General features: G+C 47.4%; 1 protein-coding gene across 3 annotated transcripts in view; it reads left to right on the forward strand.

Annotated features, from left to right (window-relative positions):
• The window catches only part of Nup98-96 (nuclear pore complex protein Nup98-96), a 264767-nt gene that overhangs the window by 184116 nt on the left and 59519 nt on the right, over window positions 1-21132 (forward strand). For all 3 annotated transcript variants that reach the window (XM_055073379.2, XM_055073380.2, XM_055073381.2), the window contains 2 exons: window positions 3989-4101; window positions 19312-19491. In XM_055073379.2, the coding sequence (XP_054929354.1) occupies window positions 3989-4101; window positions 19312-19491 (293 nt within the window). The remainder of the gene's footprint in view (window positions 1-3988; window positions 4102-19311; window positions 19492-21132) is intronic.

Raw genomic sequence — 21132 nt, forward strand, 5'->3', positions numbered from 1 at the left:
AACGTCCAATTTTTTTTTACTCCCTAGGGGCTGTGAAAATGCGCAGAATATCGGGCAGTCCGAAAAAAATTAATGCATGCCTTTTGCTGCCCCCGAGGGCTCAGATTGCTATAAAGGCCTGCCAGCACACTTAGCAGACGTATTGGTGCTCTTACTGTGACAGGACATATGGGGTACATATGTGTATAATTAAGGAATACAGTTAAACCTCTATATAACCAAATCGGTAAAATCGGCAATTTGCTTCGTTATACTGAAATTTTGTTGTATTGAAATTTGACCTTGTATGCGAATAAATACCGTCGGCAATTGATTTTTCTTGCACGGGAACGGGCCGCAAAATTTTCAGAATTATCGAACAATCGAAAAAAGCGAACTTGAATAAGAAAACAATTCATTTTGATAAATTTCAACGTTGGTGACGAATGATACTATTTCATGCCACGTACGCCGACCGTATCTTCACATCGGCGGTACGAATTAAGCAAAGCCAGCCATGCTTTCATGGGCACTCTGCCTCTGCGGCTGATAGCATAGCCCGCACTGCAATGGCGCTAAAGTGAAACCTCATTAAACCATAGTTGGCTGGAACTCTGAAAAAGTCTCTACTAAACGGTAGTACTGTTTAAACGAAATAGCATGAGATCGCCCACTTACCTGTCAAATACGGAACTCAGAGAGAGTGTGATGAAAGGGGAAAAAAAAGCAGTATTTATGCACTTCGCACGACAAAAGTGTTATTTTCGTTTGATGCCACGGCGCCCTAGCAGCAACGACAGCGGCCTCAAACTTACTGAAGCTACGAGCCAGCTTTTCAGCCAGCCCCCTCTTCTTGGCAAACACCCGCATGGCAGATTCCTCGTTGGCGTTGCATATTCTCTATGCACGGGCGCGGTAGCGCTGCAGTAGTCGTGGGGCACCTTTTTCATTTTGGGGTGCTGTTCTCGTCACGACAATTGCATTCATGAGGCTGATGTAACGCACAGCTTCTGCCACTGTCAGGCCTGAATCACCCGTGCTGTCTCTTTCAGTATCGTCCTCATCACTGTCGCTAGTCGACACTTCGGCAACAACAGAGGCAACAATGGCGAAAGGTCGAACCTCATAGCCAACATCTATTTGCGGTCGCAGCAGCGCTGCTGAGCAACTTCTCCGCATTCCAAATGCCACACACCGTTGTCAACAGCACATCCTTGTCGCGTTCCAGCGCCGGCTTCTTTGTGTCACGTTTGATAGCACGAACAATGTCTAATTTTTCTTCTATGCTGAACACCTGACGTCTTTTTTATCCGAGCTTCGGCATGACGGAAGCGCTCGCTTGCACAATGCCACAACACTGTCTGGCACGCCGCCATAGAGAAAGACGCCGCCGAAATGATGTTGATGTTGGTGTAGCTTCACGCGCAAACACGCAGGGCACTTGGAGGCCGTTGTTCCGGTCTCTGAGGCTTGTTTTTCTGCCGGGCCGCCCGATGGAGACGACGCACTGCCGTGTTTGCGCAACGAAAAGTGGAAGCACTGCATTTTAACCGATACGTACGCAATGAGCTGGTATGGCTTATGCGGATACAAAGCACATTATGTTCAATGGCCGCTGAGTCGGGGATTTGATCTTACTACTTTTAAAATGAAACTATTGTTTAAGCGGGTACGGTTTAACGAGGTTTTACTGTATCAGGAAAAGGGCCAGCAGCGGGGAGCGAAAGCTTCCGCTGCCTCTCGCTCCAACGGGTTACCGAAACTCGAGATTACGTAACTTCCAATACTAGATGCGTGGGAAGACAGCTTACAAGGTGCCACACCCTCTCGGCATGCCCACTCTTTGCACACGTGGAAGATTACTTCTAAAGCAGGGTTTACGGCTGCGTATGCGCTCATTCGCGCTTACAGCCATGTGCAGCCACGGCCGAGACGCGCGGCAACTTCTCCCCCTCATTGCCTTTGCTCGCGCGGGAAAGCAGCACTCGTGAAGCCACCATCTTTCTTGTCTCAACTTCACAGACTTACACTCGCTCGTAAAGCACACAGTGCGTGGGGCTCGACAGGATCTTATTGTACTTGGTCTTTATAAGGAACGTCATGCTGCTCCACTTCAGCGGTTGTTCTTGTTGCACGGAGCATGATTTGAGAAGTGCGGTTGCAAGCAGCTGCTTGTAATTAAATCATTTTACCATCTGCATCTGCGGAAGTTTCCATTTATTGTCTCGGCATTCCTTTGCGACGGCAGTGAAATTTCGTTATATTGAAATCGCATACAAACACGCACCGTTATATTGAGTTTCTAAATACATGGGGCTCTATGGACAAGAGGTTACGAAAAGTTGAGTACTTCTTTATATCAATAATTTTATTACATTGAAGTTTGTTATATCAAGGTTTAAGTGTATATACACAATGTGTTCTGTGAAAGTGGCCTGTTTCCACTCTTGGTGTGCCTCGCCATAATACGCTGCCTGCGTAATGCCACTGGATTGCAGCAAAGCTGACTTTTGGGACCAGCACTATGCAATGCTTGACCCTTGTATTTTCCGTGCTTCGAAGCCATCAGTGATGACAAGGGCAAAGTTGGCACCATTGCTGACAGTGGCGAACTCTTTTGTTAAAAAAACATGGCTTGGTAGTGAATGTCGAAGCAGCTAGGCTTAGCATTGCCACAGTGGCTAAGGCTGCCAGTGTATCGGCCTGCAAGAGTGCAGGTTCGAGGCTGCAAGATTATCCAAATGGTGGTGGTGGCTTCAATTGATGCCATTTTGGACCTCACTGCAAACAGCCTGGAAAATCAGACTGCAATGGGCTCAAAAATCCGAAATTTCAGACATCCTTATACTATTGGGATTTGGAGCGGTCGTAGTCATTGGGAGGACCTTGGGACGACAGGGCTAGGCCAGCAGGGTTTATTTGCAGGATTTACATTTAAAACAAGATACATTAGCTGTCTAGCATGACTCCCATATGGAGCCCGCAAGACGACGCATACAGCAAACAGCTTACGAACACACAGCTCACGAGTACATTTCTAGCATGACAACGAGCACGCAGCTCACTACGACGAGCACGACACGAGCACACCCAAGCAGCCGACAATCGCTGCTTATAAGCTCTCTGCTCGACATCGTAGTTCGACGTCATTCAAGATGACCCGCCTTTTTGGAGGATGAGGGCTGTCGACTTGGAGGAGGATGAAGGCTCACATACACGTGCCGCACATACACACAGGTGAAAAGAGCCGGAGCAGACGTCAGAGGGCTTCGTAGAACTCTGCTTTGTCTCGGGTGGCGCGGCCAAGTACCACATTCCTGAGCTGACCGCGCGCCACATGGCTGCCGGCCATTCGCAGTTCTCCGAAGTGCGCCCCGTCCGGCCGGATTGGAACACGTGCAGCGGGCTGAAAGCTGGCACGTTGTCACCCCGTACGGCCATTCCTAACAATACGCTGGCTTTGTGGGCAATGTAGCAGTGCCACGAAGGTGTCTGAATTATAGGGCATGTCTGAAAAATCGTGCATTGGCTGTAGCTTCATTATGTCCATTAGTTGTTTATAGTGTGTTTCGTTATAATCACGCTTGACTTTGTTGGAAAGTTTGAATGCAAATCAAATTTCGTACTCCGGCGTGGTATCTGAAGCTCAACAGCAGCTAGCAATCGTAAATTATGAAAGCTTTAGATTCTTCATGTGCATGTTATACACTGACATTTCTGGTATTTTGCTTATTATGAAACTTGGCTTCTTTCCCTTGTTTTGGGTCTTCTTTAAGGCGGCTCGCTATGTGTCAAGCTTAAAATTTTGCAGTGAGTGTATTTCTGATTCCTTGTTGCAAAGTAGTAGTATTTGTTTTGATTATTTTTTCTTTGTGAGGCATGAATCACCTCATTGCTGCAGTTAGTCATCATCACTTCCTTTGTGTCATTTTGAGAAGTTTACAAGACAGCGCAGTCATATGTGTCGCCACCATGTTGCACTTACCTGTATCGGACGTGATTTTGACAGATGACGTCACCAGATACTCCTACGCGAAGTGTCGTAAGGAGGCACTCTCAGACTGGCTCGTGGATACAACAAAAGCCGTTATTGAGGCTGAAATAACAGACCTTCAAAGAAAGGCGAGTGCTTTCTTTCTGTATTTGTTATTAGAATAGGAGACTCAAGTGCTAGGCATGTGTGATTAGTGATTTTCAGTTTGAATTGAATTTGAAGCAAATATGTCAAATAATTTTTAAGTGAGTAATTCGAATAGTTAAAGAAAGGTGACAAGCATAGGTCATGAGCACATTGACACTTTTACTCATAGAACACAGTTGTACAACACAATAAAAAACTCATTAGAACTTGTGAGACAAAGTCAGGGGTTCTCATGTAGGAATAAGAGTTGCAGAACATGTTTTGGAAGGAGTTTCCTCCTGCAGCTCACTATAGCTCCTGCACTTGAAAAGAGCCCTTTGCTCCTGGTCTGCATTACTGGGATGGAAAAATAGGTGTGTGCTATGCTAAACTTTGACAGGTACAGATGGCTTTCTCTTGACCTGTACCATGCAAGGTATTCAGTTTGTTGTAGGAGGGGGCTTTTCAGGTACACAGCAGCCTCATTTGCAAGATCACTGCCTGTTTTCTGTAGACAATTTGTAGGATGCAAAGCATAATTTTTCTGTACTACTTGCTGTGCAGTAAGCTTGCTTTTTTTGTTATTGTTGTACGTCTGGTTGGTGATCAAGAAAAATGAATTTTTGTAAGACCAATAGCACACACATTTGAAAAATATTCTGTTCGATTCACACTGGGTTTTCATTATTTGAATTTACGTTGAAATAATATATTTGATATTCGCACATCCCTACTGCCAACTCCTGAATTTTTTGTAATGTTATGTGGTGTCAATGTTTTTTACAAGTATTAAAAAAAGTTAATTGTGATCTCGGAAATGCTTCAAAGTTATTGAAAGACAGGGCTGCCCAAGATTGCAAGATGTCACATTCCAGAGAGGTACTTGCTTTGAGCATGCTTATTCAAATATTGTCCTGAAGCATGAGAAATCAGTAGAAGAAAAATCACTGAAAAAGTAACTGTAATGTGAAAGCATGTGTTGCTCATCTGTTTCTCATGTTACTGCTTGTATACTGCGTTAAATATAAACAATTGTTATTAGAATGCATATGTATCCCTAGGGTGTCTACCAACCGAGAAAACCGGGAATTCTCAGGGATTTTTATTAGTCTCGAAATACTCGTGGTACCAGGAATTTCTGCTTCTATCAGAGAATATTAGCTGTAATTTCATTGAAACGGAACGAAAGTTGCTCGAATGCTGGCTCGGGTAACAGAGAGGGTTTGTAATAAATATTCTCTTTTGACGCTGTGTTGTCGGATTGAGGAGTTGCCCAGTGTACAGTCGGACGGCTTCGTGGCACCACCACATACTGAAATTTCGGACACAAGAACCCTTCGCCGTCCGATTTTCCTAACTTTTTGCCGTGACCGCAGGTCCAAAATGGCATTAATCAGAGCCACCACCACCGCCATTTTGATTACCTCGCCGCTGAAACGGTGTTTTCGCACGCGGATCTGCTGGCAGCCGTAGCCACCACCATGGCAATGCGAAGCTTAGCTTCTTCGACATTCGCTATTAAGTTTCTTCTTGCTGTTCGGCGCCATCTTTTTTTCGTTGAAAGCATTCGCCATTGTCAGCAATGGCACCGACTCTGCCTTTGTGGTTCTCACAATTGGATTCAAAGCTCGGAAAGCACGGCGCATTGCATAATGCCGGTTCCCGAAAGTCAGCTTCGCCTGAATGTGGTTATGTGGTGAAGCATGCGCGAAAGTATTGCGGTGAAGCGTAACAAGCGTGGGAAGGGGCAGTTGTCATGGGACACAGTATGTATTCCTTAATTATACACGCTACATGCATCCACCCGCGATCTCCTGTCAAAGTACGAGCACCAATATGCCTAATAAGTGTACTGTACATTTTCGGACTTGCCTGTGGCGATTTGAGCCTTTAACACTTCCGTGACCGCGGGAAAATCGGTAGTTTTCGGGTAGTCTGGTAATTATTCTTTTTCCTGCCACAGGAAATGATTCATGTTGAAATGTTGAAGTGTTAATTCATCAAATTGTGGAAGAAATCTTTCCAACTGTATTAATTTCAAACAACATATTTAATAAAAATAGTGTGAAAAAAATTATCAAAACAAGCAAACCACAACAAGAATGAAAAAGATCGATAAAAACATCAATGCTGCTTTGCAAAAAAAAGATATTTAAAAAAATCAAAATATACATTTTCAACAAAGGGGCCATATGAAATCAGCCTGCAAATATTAGCTCTGTATCTACAAAAGTTCTTCGGTACACAGGAAAACATTAGACCTAGTTTCTATCGTGCCACCGTGCAAAGCAGTTTCTTGATGAAGTGAAACAGGTTAGCTGCACATGTTTCACAGAAAACATTTGTTTTCTGCTCAACTTTCTTTCTTCATAGCACAGTTTACAATTTCTATATCTTTCTATTTTTTGTGGTTGATGCTGTTGAACTTGAGGTGCACTCTGAGAGGGAACAACAGGCGCGACTGGGGGTTCCGCAAGATCTGGCTCATTATATTGCAGCAGCTGGTCGATTAGTTCTAGCCTGAAGGCAAACTGGTCGAAGTGCAAACTTCTAGATAATTCTGGGACTTCTGGATGCCTCCGACGATGCTTGCCAAACATTATAAAGCTATTTATTACAGCTATATCAATAGAGTGGAACAACGGTGTCTTCCACCAACGCACGGCCTTCATAAAAACGTTGTAGGATCCGATGAGCTGGTCGGATTTATCCACTCCAAGCATGCCTACATTGTATTTCTTGATCAGCAGCGGCTTCTTCACAGACACTTCTGTCCACGTATTCCCGACTTTCTTTCTTCACTTTGCAAGAAAGAATTTGTTTGCTGTGTGAGTGGTAGACATCATATTCACAACCCGCCTGTCTTTCCATTGCAGGTACAAAACATCCTGCTCCCGCAGCCATCGAACGTCTCCTCTTTCCACCTTCTTTTCCCAGCTTGTGTCTTTGAGTTCACTTGGAAAGCTGCGCCGATATTTCTGCATTGTCCCACACGCAAGTGTCTTGCGCTCTAGTAAATGTACAAAGATGTGGAAGTGTAGAAATTACAAAAAAAATTATGTAACCCTAATTAAGATAATTTTCGCACAGCCGCGTCACAACATCGAATGCCAAACCTCGCACGCTAGGTTCTTCGCGCTTTCCCATATAGACGCTGAACTGAACAGTGTACCCTGTTTCCGAATCTGCTCAAATCAAATCCCATTTGATCACTTTATACCTCATGTACTGGCGAATTCCGGACAGACCTTTTGATTTCTCCATTCTCTCATTGACGGAGAGGTTCCGACGCGGTCGAAAGAATAGCATGGAAGGATCGTTGACATGCTGAAGCAGAGAGGATGTGCGGTGAAGCTTGCCATGGTATGCGACAGTCATCTTCTCTGGATCAGACACACTCTGGAAGGCAAGCAACGCCTTGAACTTGTGGGGTTCTTACCCGTGCTCTTGGGACAAAGGAACGACAACACAGTAGTGCAAACAAGCACAAGGGCATTTATTGCACTTTTCATTGATCAATGCCTGCTAGCCGTGTTGCTATCCACAAAACAAGCCGTTGGGTGCGCGACAACTCTAGGAAGTCCGACTCACCGCGACCGGATAACGAGCAAATATGTTCACCCCATACTGGACACCAATGCCTGGTCATTCACGCGTACGGTGGCGTGTTCGAACGAGGCCTCACGAGACAGTCTCGCAGAAGCATGGATCGGCGCACGCGCGGACCATCCGCGCAGCTTTCCGACCCTGAACCAAAGAGCAAGAGCCTTCTCCTTTCCGCACCCAAGTAACCCCGCTGTTAGGTGGCGTTAGCAGAGCCACACTCGCGCCATCTCTCGCGATGTGCTTCAACCACACCGACTGCTGCGGGTATCAAGCCACTCGACGAAGCCGGATTACACGAGATGGGCGCTATGCAAAAAAACAACATGAGGGGATGCGTGGGAGTCACGCATTCCCACATCCCCCCAACCTTAAATCATTACATATTCCGGTGAAACATGTCACATGGTCTAACATCAACGCATGCTTCACGAACAAGGTAGTACATGCAACAGTGGCCGTGCCGAGTAAATGTCCACACGCTGTCCATAACATGCGAGCTGACATTGTCCTTGGGTACACCGCTGGCATCCACTGGTCACAGCAGCAGCTTTGCAGACTTGACGGCATGATTCCAGGCCAGGACTCCGGAAATGGTCACACAGTAATCGGTACGAGCAAGCGCCGCTCGCGCCGACACGCCCTGCTGGCGAGAGCCACGGTAGCTGTCGGTGACCGCCGGCTCTTTTCTCCGCCGCCGAGGGTTGCAAGCTGGATACAGGCGGCCACCGAAGTCGCTGCGCCGAACTGGCCACAGCATCACGATTGCCCGGAATGGCTCGATAGTAGTCCGGGGCAGCAGCACAGACAATGTGCAGGTGACAGCAAACCAGGGGTGACTCCACTCACGCTGCGTACACTCAACGCATTCGGCAAACACTAAAGTAATGCAAGGGAGAGGAATTCTGCATGGGCATCGCCCACATGGTACGATGCTCAACTCGGCTGGCAAAAGATCGGGCAGCTACTCAGGTGCTAAGCTCACGTGAACGAAGCTCACTTCCTTGAGTTGAACGAGTAATTTCAATTCGTGTTAGGCTAACTAGGATGAGGGAAGCAAAGTGCAACACCTCAGCGCTACGGTCCACGAGGTTGTGTCCCTCCACGTGCGGCAGGCAGCTTCGTAAAGCCTTAGGCCTAAAGTGTCGCTACCCTGACAACAACCGGCATCCAAAAAAAAACAACACCCAAAATGGCGCAATACAGGCAGCCGCGAGGAGACATCAGTTCTGTTAGGTGGTCCTACCCCGCTCATTGCACACAGCATCCGAGTTGAGCGCCCGGTGCCAGGCCGCAATACCAGTCAGCCTTTAGCGGCACCCGTCGCCCGCAGCCACCCAGCTCCCAGAGCCACGACTTCATCGGTCAGAGAGATAGAAGAAGCTATTTACATAAGAAATTCGGACCACCCACGAGGCTTCCGTACTCACTCGCTTCAGGCTTGCCAATGCTCCGCGGGCGCTAAGCCTCACTCTCCCAGTATGTAGACCATGCGGCTTTCCTACTGACAATTGTCATTAAAAAAAATTATTTGCGAAAAGGCTTAGCATGTTGAAAAGTTCAAACACACTACAGCCACCGTCACCTCGCTCAAGAAAGCACGCCGCCGACGCTAGCAATCAAAATCCACGCTAGCCCTACGCTTCCGTTCAAACAAAGGTTTCGAACAAAGCAAAACTGTTAAAACTATCGTCCAATGCCCCAAGAGGTCCAAGTTGGGCAGCCAGATGTGGGGTTCAAACCCATGCTCTTGAGACAACAGAACGACAACACAGTAGAGCAAACAATCACAAGGGCATTTATTGCACCTTTCATTGACCAATGCCTGCTAGCCGAGTTGCTATCCACAAAACATGCCGATGGGCACGCGACATATCTAGGAAGTCCGACTCACTGCTACCGGATAACGAGCAAATATGTTCGCCCCATGCTGGACACCAACGCCTGGTCATTCGTGCGTACGGTCACGTGAACAGTGGCGCATTCGAAAGAGGCCTTGCGAGACGGTCTTGCAGAAGTATGTATTTGCGCACGCGCGGAACGTCCGCGCAGCTTGCCGACCCCGAACCAAAGAGGAAGAGCCTTCTCCTTTCCGCGCCCAAGTAACCCCGCTGTTAGGTGTCTTTAGCAGAGCCACACTCGCGCCATCTCTCGCGATGCGTTTCAACCACACCAACTGCCTTGGGCATGAAGCCATGCGGCGAAGACGTATTACAGGAAACGGGAGCTATGCAGGAAAACAACAGATCAGGGGACGCGTGGAAGTCACACATCCCCACAAACTATTTCCTTGGCATCACTGTAGGCGGAAGAAGCCCTGAGAATAATCTGCGTGTGCTCCAATAACAATGGAAGCATTGGACTTGCACGATTCCCATGTATACGAGATGTCCGATGAACTTGAGCATCTCCTCATGAGTGACTTCCTTCCATGATCCATCTCTCTCGCTATACGTGGGCTTCTCGAAAATATGCATCTACGCATGCTTATTTGTGTTGTTGCATATCTCCCTGATGATTTCGGCAGTGAAAAACAACAGGAAGAAATCCACGGCTCTTACAAACTGCTGCGTAGCACTCCGGAGCGGGATTTCAAGGTCCACTCCCGGTGGTCGTCGTCGACAAAACTCCACTCTCTGCTTGGCCGCCAGCAAGTGGTCCTGTCCGAACAACGTTGACACCCTGCAGATAAGAACTGTGACCTTTAGAACACGCTGGAAATCCTTACGACGCGATAGCACGGTCCAAGAAGAAAGCAGAACTCACCGGCGGATGCCTGTCAATGTTCCGGGCTGGTTTGCCACACTTTCGTCATCCATACTGAAGTCCGACAAATCGAAGTAATCTTCCGAGTCTGTGCTGCTATGATCATCTGCAAATTGAAGCCCAGATGCATCGGAATCCGTCGAAACTCACCGTTTCTGTGGAGCGGACGCGCGCAACGTAGATGCCATCTCAGAAACAACGAGCTCTCGTCACCCCGACTATGCAGGCGCTTTAAATATCCCCGCGCAGTGGAAAAGAGAAACACAAATCCGAAACTGATAAAATAGCCTCTCTTTAACCCGCTCGATGGTGCTAGCTGTCCGAAGCGCTCGGAGAGGCGCCAAAATTCGAACTTGTACCACTGAGAACATACTGTCGACAGGAATAGGCGCAGTCACGAAAGTGTTAAGGGCAGTAAAAGACATACATTCATTTTTTCGGGCTTCCCGATTTTTTGGACGTTGACTGTACAACTGACCAAATGGCCCGTGGGGTGAACGCGCGGTGGAAGGAGGACGAGAACAGACAAGACCTACACATTTAGGAATGAATGAGAAAAGAAGTGTGCTGCCACTTCTTTCAAGGAGCTTGAGCTCAAAAAACAAATTGTTGATTGACGTCCAGAGGCAGATGTCCCTCATCCAAACCAGAATAAACTCTTTAAAGCAATGAAACGCAACCCTGAGGCGCTTTGTGCGGGCTGAGAGTACATCAGAACAGTTAAGATTGATACACCAGCTGTTGAGAGAGAATCTCACTGATGAGAAAGTCCAGACCTCATACCAATGAGTTTGCCATCAGTTGATCGAAACAGCTCATGTTCAGTCGCAGCATCCACATTTGTGGACACAACCTTTTTTTGCCATTTCTCTGGAGTGTTACCAAGGATTGGTTAAGCTTTGGGTAAAATGAACATTCTGATAATCTAAATTACTTCCATTTTACTTCTGAGTGATTTGTATCATTACAGAGTACCGCTTTGGTGAAGGCACTACCGTGTTTTACGTGACGTTTGACGCTGGGCATGTTGGTAGCAACCTTGAAATATATATTCTTTTTCTTTCTTGAAATGCTTGATGCCAAGGAATAACTTGTGCATGTAGTTCGAGCGGTGGATTTAATCCTTTTTATGAAGAAACATAGCATGACTGAGTATACAATATTGAAATATTTAGTTACTCTGTAATTATAATGACACATCATCTACCACCTTGATTTGCTTTCAGTGGAGTCTCAAGCACAATCTGTTTCACACATGCATTGACAGTCAATCATAATTAGTTACTGAAGGGGATATTCGAAAATATTTGTTTTTGTATGCATCTCCTTTTTATTCGTATTTGAGAAAGTTCGACTTGATTTGAAATGAGTATTACCATTTCTTTCCAAAGATATCTTATTCACTATGCATTTTACTAACCCCTCCCTTCTGATTTCTTTTTGAATAAAATGAATGCTACTGTGGATTAAATTAAATGCAACTGTATTAAATCGTATCTTTTAATTATTTTTTAGCAGCTTACTAGAGAGTGACAGTGTTAGGCGGCATGTTGTCAGCCTGTCTTGACATGTCACTCATGGAATCTTGCAAAGGCACGGGGAAAACCTGGAAAACTCACGGAATTGGGGAATGTCGGCTTAGTAGACACCCTGACCCCACAAATGTTGTGTGCCGAGTGCAGATATTTAAATATGCATTAATAATCTGGGGTTTTAAAAATTACCGAAAAGCCTGTGTTTTGGTTCCTCAAGTGGCTAGAAATCCCTCAGTACACTGCTGTGTACCAGTGTTTCCATATTCTGGAAAAAGTTCAGTAGTCAAAACTTAACTGCAACAGCAGTGTATTTTACGTTACATTTGGAGTTAATACTTCTCAGAACTGGTGCTATGCATATATCTGTAGCAAATGGTTATTGTTGTGTCGCCGGTGCAGCGACACAAAGTGAGCATGCTACATGAGTGCAGGCCCCATGCTGCTAACAACCTTTAATGAGGTGAGCCTCAGTTATATACGTGAGTGCTGTGATGCCATCTATTCAGTATCCCGTTACCTACATCATGTATGAAGGCCATCTGGTGTGAAGGCACAACACTATATCTACCCCCTCTCTTGACAATAGAACACAAATGATGAGTTTACAACGGAAACAGTGAGTGCTTCTGACTGACTAACAAAATTACAATGAAGTCACTTCTGGCGACTACCTAATAAAGTCACTGTGATTAGTAAGTTCACTGCACTTAATCCCTGAACCTCTCTGGTATCCCTGAACCTCTCTGGTACCCCTGAACCTCTCTGGTGGTCTTCGCTCCCATGTAGAATGACGGAGCCTTGACTCCACTGGCTGATGGGCGATTCCTGGTTCGCCAACACAATCAATGCACAGTCACAAGGTCATGGTTTTGGTTGGTGGTCTGCCCGGTAGTGGTGGTGGGCTTGGCGTGCGAGGAGGCAGTGCTGAACCCAGCAGTTTTGGAGACTTCTGGTGCGGTTCAGGCGTTGGTGTGATTTGGCCATGGTGCTCTGTGTCCTTCGAGAATGGTGTCCGAGCTCTTGTGTTGCCTACCGACAGGTCTGCATCCATGTTCCACAGCAGCGATTCCTCTGTGGTCACTACTTCTTCTGTTACTGCTTAAGGGGTGCAGCAGAGAATTCAGAGGCATTTCACATTCTACCGTCTGCCAGGTGGAATGACCAACGTCCTATCCGCTTCAGGATCTTGAGTGGAGCACCAAAACTTGGGGTGCCTTTCATTCCAGGCACTGGGCGTTTCAACTGCACATAGGCACCCACTTCAGATTTGGGCTCCCTGGCTGCTATTTACTTGTCTGTATACATCTTGCTGCTTTGTTGTTACTCATACACGCGGCACCGAAGTCTACGCACTTTCTGGGCAGGATGGGTGCCTAACTCTGCAGCTGGCTGGCCGATGATATTTAATGTCCTCATGTGGCGACCATGACGCAGTACTGCTGGGGAGAGGCCCGTGGCGCTGTGAGGTGTGGCTCAACAAATACCCAGGCACTCCGTAACGGTGGCCTTGGTGGGTCGCTGCTCCAGGAGAGCTTGTTGTAAATAAGATTTGAATATCCTGCTAAATCTCTCCACCAAGCCATTCACTTGAGGGTGGTAAACTGCTGAGAAGAAATGCTTAATACCCCTGTCCCCCAGAAAGCACTCAAAAGTTCACTTGACGTAAACTGTCGGCCATGATATCATCTGAGACTAGCTCTGTAGGGTAACCCTCCCGTGCAAAGACAGCAAGCAGGAAGTTGGTCATCGCGTGGGAAGTGATGTTACTGCAGAATGCAATCTCTGGCCATCTGGAGAAGTAGTCTACCAACACAATGACAAATTGACAGTCAGCCAATGCCCACTGAAAGGGGCCCCATAATGTCTATTGATACTTTGTCTCAGGGTCTTTCACAGAGTGGGACAGGCTGGAGTGGTGTGTGCAAGTTCTTGACACTTTTGTCTGAGGCTTGGCAGCCTGTGCAGCTTCAGATGGCGTTGTCAACTTGGTTGTTAAGGCATGGCCACCAGTACTTTTCCCTGATGCACTGCTTAGTCTTCACAATTCCCAGAAGGGACTCATGGGCTAACTGGATGAAGGTATCCATTAGCCTGGCAGGTACCACAACACAATTCGTGCAGAAAAACAACCCATCTTCTACTGAGAGCTCTTTCCGGACGTCATAGTACGGTTTCAGTTCTGCAGCAAGTCTTTCTCGGGTTGGCCATGATGACTGGACGAAGTGCATGACCTATTGTAGTATGCCATCTTCAGCGGTAGCAACCTGAAGATCTTCTAGATGTACAGATCATGTGACTAAGGACAGGACCTCCTCATCGACCTGGAAGCCACCCTCTCTATCTGAGACTGGTAGTCGGGAAAGGGTATCTGCTACTTGGTTGTAGGCTCCGCTGCGGTACTGCACACTGAGATGGTGGTGTAGCAGCCATGCGATCCACCTTGCAATACGAAGGGGCCGCTGCCCTGTGCTTCGGGACAAAGGCAAGGAGACCAGAGCCTGATGTTCTGTTAGTAGAGTAAATGACTGGCCTCAAAGATAAATATGTCATTTCTCACAGGCCCGTAGACAGGCCAAGGCTTTATGCTCTCCAGCCGAGCACTTTCGTTCTATCTCTGTTAATGTCCACGATGCAAATGCCACAGCTTGCATGTGTGACCCCTCCACTTGTTACAGTACGGCACCCAAACAGAATGCAGGTGCATCTGTTGCGACAGTGATGGGCAGCATCGGGTCAAACACTCAGAGGACTCTGTGTGATGCCAGAAGTCTCTTTATCCTCGCGAAACTTTCTTTGGCGGCATCATCCCAGTCATTGCAAAGTAGATGGTGCATTGGCTCTACCTCCTCTGCCAGTCGTGGGACGAACTTATAATAGCATTCAACGAGCCCCAAGAAATAGCGTAGTGTGGCTGCCTCTCTAGGTGCAGGAGCGTTAACAATTGCGTCAACCTTAGTTTGGAGCAGTCCTATACCCTCTGCACTGACGCAATATCCTAAGAACGACAGCTCTGATGTGTTCAAGACGCATTTTTCGTTGAGCTTGAGTCCAGCTTCCGCGATTCGTTTGAGGATTTGCTTCAGGTTTCGCATGTATTGACTCTCCGTTTTGCCAAAAGTGATTATGTCATCCAAGTAGCAGAGGACCCCTTTGCAGCCTTCAAGTATCTTCGTCATGATCTACTGAAATGCAGCTGGTGCCAATGCTAACCCAAAGCAGACCCTCTTGGACCTGAAGAGGCCTTCCTGCGTTATGAACGCAGTTAGGTCTCTGCTGCCTGGGTAGAGCACAAGCTGGTAGTAGGCTGATGCCAGGTCCGCCTTGGAGAAGCAGCGTGCTGCATTGAGGGCATGGAGCAACTCCTGCATATGAGGCAAAGGGAAGTTGTCTGCTACAATAGCTTTGTTTGGTTTGCGGAGGTCTACACACAGTCGAATGCTACCGTTTGCCTTGCGAGCTGCTACAAATGAAGACACTTACTCGGAAGCGTTAATTCTCTCAATAACATCTGCAGCAAGTAGGTTCTTGATCTCATCGGAGACTGCCTGACGGACAGAAAATGGTAGGGGCCTCAGCTTCTGCACGACGGGTTCGACGGAATGTTTCATCTTGACTGTTATGTTGCACGCCTTTGACCAGTTCCAGGCCAGGCAAAAACAAGTGAACAAACTTGGTCCATAGTCCTGATGGCAAAGCAAACTTGGGAGGGCCAAGGGACGCATTTGGTGTGGTGCTTTGAGGCTGAAGGCCTGGGCTCGTGGCTGGAACTTCTGAGCATCTCTTCGGGGACATATGCAGGCAATGCAATTATTCATCCATAATGCGAAAGCCAAGGGCTTCAACAGCATCCAGACCGAGGAGAGATGTCCCACATGGCGTAGCATGAAAAGTTACCATGGCCGCTTCCCTTTGTATGAGACTTGAGCGTGGAATGGCCTGAAAATGGGAATCTTCTTACGCGAAAAATCCAACAGCGTGAGCTGAGAAGTTGTCAGCTGTGCTGCGTTGCTAAAGAAGCATTGGAATTGGTTTTCCCCTATAGTGGACACAGCCGAGCCTGTGTCGACCGGAAACTTCATGGCATGCGCTGCTGTCGTTGCGGTAACAAGCACAACCTTGACCTCGATGTAGACAGTTATGCTCTGTTCAGTATGGACCGCCAAAATGCTAATGACATTCGTAGCATCTTCTTCTGGTGCGATTACGTGGACCTTGGCAAAATACCCTTCTCATATATATGACGAGAGCTTCGACAAGCTCTCTGAAAGTGGCCACGGCATCCACAGGCAAAGCATGTGCAACCACAAGCAAGACATGCCGAAGGCAAGCAACTTGCTGCGCCGCAATTACTGCCATTTCTTTGTCTGGTCCCGGGGAGAACAGCAGCAGCTGCATTCACATCATGTGCGGGTGTGGTGTGCATGCTTGACCTCCTGAAGTGACAGTGACTCGGGAGATCTGTGCTGTTATCGCAGTGGTCCTCTCGCCGACCCTGTCTGACTGGGCTATCATGCAGCTGCTCCTGAACTTGGTGAACTGGATTAGTGAAGGCTTCGCATTCGTGCTGGGTCTGTTCCTGAAGCAGTGCTATCTCGACAGCATGATTGAACGTCAGTTGAGCAGCAATCTCTCCTGTAGCTGTGGGCACATGATGCCTGCTATGAGCTGCTCACACGTTTTTGTTGGCTTGAGTGGTGAAATTGCAAAGAACTGCCGATTTGTGAAGCGTGACAACAAACTCTGTGATGGGCCCATCCTGCAGTTGGCGACACTCACAGAATCGATGGTGTTGCAGACAAACGTTGCAAGGGGCAGCGAAATGCCTTGTTAGCATCTCGAGGACCACGTCATACTCGTCAGGTAAGTGTGGAAGCATCTGTATTCCGGTGGTGGTGGTGGCAAACATTATTGAAAGGGGGAAGGGTAAAGGGGGACATGGCTGAGGGATCGGGCTCAAGTAAGGCCCTGGTCCTGCTTGGCCTTCTCCGCCCAGTCCACCAGTTCAAGCTGTCGGTCGACGTCCCCGGAACTGAGCCAGGCTGTCCAGTCAGTCTCGCTGCTGACGGGGGGATGAGAAAACGGGAGCGAGGTGCATTCCCACATTATGTGTGTGGGTGTTCCTGTTCATGAACAGAGCCTACATTGGTCGCTTTCCTTGCCTCCTGTGATCTTGTTAATGTACTTTGGGTGTGGGTATGTGTTTGTCTGGAGTCGCCTAAATGCGACCGCTTGTGTTTTATCGAGTTGCTTGCCCGGTGGTGGGAGCACGCGACGCCTCAAATGATACCTATGGGCTATTTCATGATAAGTCTCACAGGGTTCCTCGTGTATCCTCCTCATTCACACCGTCCGCGTCCGCGGACGAGGCTCGGCGCGCGAGATCTCGAGCCAAACTGTGAGCCGATGCGTTGCCGGGCACAGCCGCGTGAGCGGGGGTCTACACGAGCGTTTTCAAGCCGCTTAGGGGGCGCCGCATGAGGACATGGTTTGCCCGTTTTGAAATTCTACAGTGGACGAAATTGCCGATGGTCTGCTTGCTATCGCTGATGACGATATTTGCTTCACATGCATGCATGCATGCATTCCACATGCATGGCCATGGCAATCGCGGTTTCCTCTGCTTTCCCCACTCGGCCAGCCGGGATTGCTGGTAATTATGCTGGTTTCTGCGACGCCAGCGGTGGTGGCATCTGGAGCAGGTGTGACAGCAGGTGCATTGCTCGGTTGCTCTATCTTGATTTGTAGCGTACTCAGCGGAGGTGCATCGAAAATGTGCTCTCCTTCGGTTCCAGGACAGCGCAGCAAAAGAGCCCGGTGGCAAGTGTGGGTCACTCCGGACGCCAGTAAAAATGTCTTGAAGAGGCATAGTCAGCGGGGCCATGGCACAGGGGGTATGCCGGGGGCAGCAAGGAATAGAGGCAGCGGTGAAATCCCAGCGGTTAAAAACATCCTCATTGCCAGATTGTTGTGTCACCAGCACAGTGACATGAAGTGAGCATGCTACACCAATACAGGCCCCATACCGATAACAACCTTTAATCAGGTGAACATTGCTTATATAACATGGCACTGTGGCATCTATTCAGTGTTCCATGACCTACGCCACGTATGAATGCCATCTGGTGCGAAGGCACAGCACTACAGTTATTCTTTCAGTACTGGCAGACTGGCTTAAGTTTTGAAATTCAATGTTCCTCTGAAGTCATTAATAAAAAAATTTGTTAGTGAAATTTTGTTGATAGTCATATTGGCATGGTGTAAATCAGAGGTGTAAAAATGTTAAATATCACCGAATCGAATAGTGAATGTTCTAATGATTTGATTGTACAATATGTTCGGTATAGAGACCCGCGCAGTATCACACGTCGTGTGCACCGCAGAGCCCTTTGTGCTTGATGCCACCTAAGCGAGCTTTTCACTTCGTTTTCGACCTGAAAGGAGCAAGAATGGGCTGCCCCAGCTGACACGGTAGCGGATTTTCTTGGTTGAACGCCCCACAACATCGGCCTTAGGTGGGAATCGCACACACAGCACCCAAACGTCGGAACTTCCAGAACAGCGCCATGCAGGCCAGGGCTAGAATGTTCGTCCGGGTTGACAGGACCGATCAAAATGATAAAGCAACGTGGACAGAGGGAACGGCAATAAAAGCAGCGCATATTTCGTAAAGTGCAAAGATCGAGCCGATTAGCATTGACAGGCACACAGATTGTGTTGTATATACGGCGGTGAATTTCACCCTGAGAAGCCGTCAAGCTAACCCGCACGCATAATCTCAGGACCTATCACATGATGAACCACCCATATAAACATACTAGCGGCAACCATTCTGTGATGGCTTGCTGCATTTTGCCACATCGGCCAGCAGAGAATTTTCATCACGAGGACATCGTTTAGACCATTAGGTCTAATCGATGCTGCTTCATGAGGTGTCGGCAATTAAAGTTACGGTTTGGTGCCAAATCGATACAAATGTATTCACAGCGGCCACACAACACTCGAAAAGCCGGCAAGCCACCTTGAAGATGAATGCGACTGCACGGGATGGCAACAAAGTTGTTCACAGCCACCATCTTTGTGACACAGAATACGACAGCCTCTCATTCCTGATGCCAATCGTAGATGCACATTGGGGTATTTTTTCTCCCTCTCTTAGAGCAAGACTAGCTTTGGATTTACACAGTGGGTGCAAAAGTGTCATGACCCGGTTGCATGGGTTAGCATGAACGGCAGATAAGCAAAGGGGGGAGGGGCTAAAAAGGGCTTGTTTTGTCAATGTTACTAAAGAAGTTAACATGCAATGTGCAGGAGGACAGCGAACTGTCTGTGATACTGAGCTATCTGAGTGGACGGGATGTGTCCAAGGCATGTGCGGTGGCCCAGCGGTCCCGAGATTTCCGGTTGGGTCTGCTTCTGTCTCAAGGTGGCTCCAACCCAATCTGCCGACTGATGCTGAAGAAACAGCTGGACCACTGGAAAAAATTCAAGGTGAGTTGGCTGAAGGGATGGCTTTATCACCTTCCCCTGAGCATCATGAATTTATCTCTCTTACTTCTGTAGCAATGCCTTGTTTTTTTCTGATCTTTTAAAGAGGACAGTAAGAGCTGGCCTGAAGTGTGACTTTCAAATTTTGCTAATTTTACACTCTAACCTAGCAGCAACAGGATTGCATCGCATGTTTGGGGTGTTTCATAGACTTTGGTGAAATGATAAGAGATAAGACTAGATGTGGCCCATCATCCCATTTGTTATCGCAGCAGAGTGGTTCAAGAAATGTGGAATATCAAAGCCATTGGACTACAAGGAGACAATGTGTTGTACACAGACAGCGGTAAAGAGGTGTCATTGATCGATGATGACGCATATTAAAGGGATACTGACACAACATTTTTGAGCCTACCTTTATTTCCCCCTTTAAAAGGCCCCTCACAAGGTCTGGCCATACTGAGCTGACAAGCGCAGAGCATACAATGCGTGCTAACGATCGTGTTTGCGAAGAATTACATCATTATGCGCCATGGAAAGATCTGAAATTTCAAACTGAACGCTGTTTTTCTTTCTCTTCGCGGCTGCCATGCTCCAAGCCAGACGGTGACATACTCGTGTTCCTGCGCCTACGTATTCGTGTCTGCAGTGTGACGTCGCTCGTGGTGACATGTGACTTTGAGAATTATTCAAGACAACTTCTGTTGCTTGAATTGACGAATTGAAATTTAGAGAAATAATAAAACACAGAAACGGAATGTCTGCGTCTTCTTTGTTTTACTTCACACCGAAGCAAGAGAGATGTACTTTCACTTCGTCTGCTTGTTCCCACGGTCGTGCAGTCACGTGCGCAGGTACCAAAGCTATGCCATTTTCTACTGTGTTCCAGTGCGTTATCATGCTCTGCGATCCACTTCTTCTGCCTCAGTATTCGTGTAGCACTGAATTATACCGCTAGTCATGTTTCCTTGTGCACAGCAAGCAACATTGTGTGCTGCACAAATGAGACAACAGCTCGCGCATGATGCTGTCAGCGGAAATGTGTAGCGAGGAGGAAAAAAAATGGGCCTGTGACATATGCGTCACTTGATCCTCGAGGTCCGGTATGGGAAAACGCAGGGAAGGAATTTTGCTTGTGCAGACTAGAGAATGTGGCGAGTGGAGAGAGTGTCTTGCTTGGAAGTGGAGCCCGCCTGCTGAAACCATGGGTTAGCGGCACTGAAATATTTCAGTCTCGGCTGTTAATCAGCCGATTTGAAAAAGTTTTGCTGCAGAACGCTCCCTAGAGGACACGTAACAACTTCCAACGTATAACCAAAATTTTCTATGGGGCCTGGTGAGGGGCCCTTTAAGTGGAGGTCCGGTACCTCTAAACCCTAGAAAAAATAGTCGTGCTGTGTGAATAGGAAAATTTTGAGCGTGAATCGATTCGAATATTGAAGTTTGAGTGCGAATTGAATCGAATGTTTTTTTAACATTTCCAAGTTCAATTACCAAAAAACATATATGCAAGACATGGCCAAAAGCATGGCCACAGAGAACCTACAGCCAACTTGACAAAGGTACATACAGTCGAACCCACTTATAACAATACCAGTTTTAGCAATATATCAGTTATAACAATCAAAAGCTGCTGCACCATCA

This window comes from Dermacentor andersoni, chromosome 4 (genome assembly GCF_023375885.2).
Source record: "Dermacentor andersoni chromosome 4, qqDerAnde1_hic_scaffold, whole genome shotgun sequence".
Taxonomy (NCBI): Eukaryota; Metazoa; Arthropoda; class Arachnida; order Ixodida; family Ixodidae; genus Dermacentor; species Dermacentor andersoni.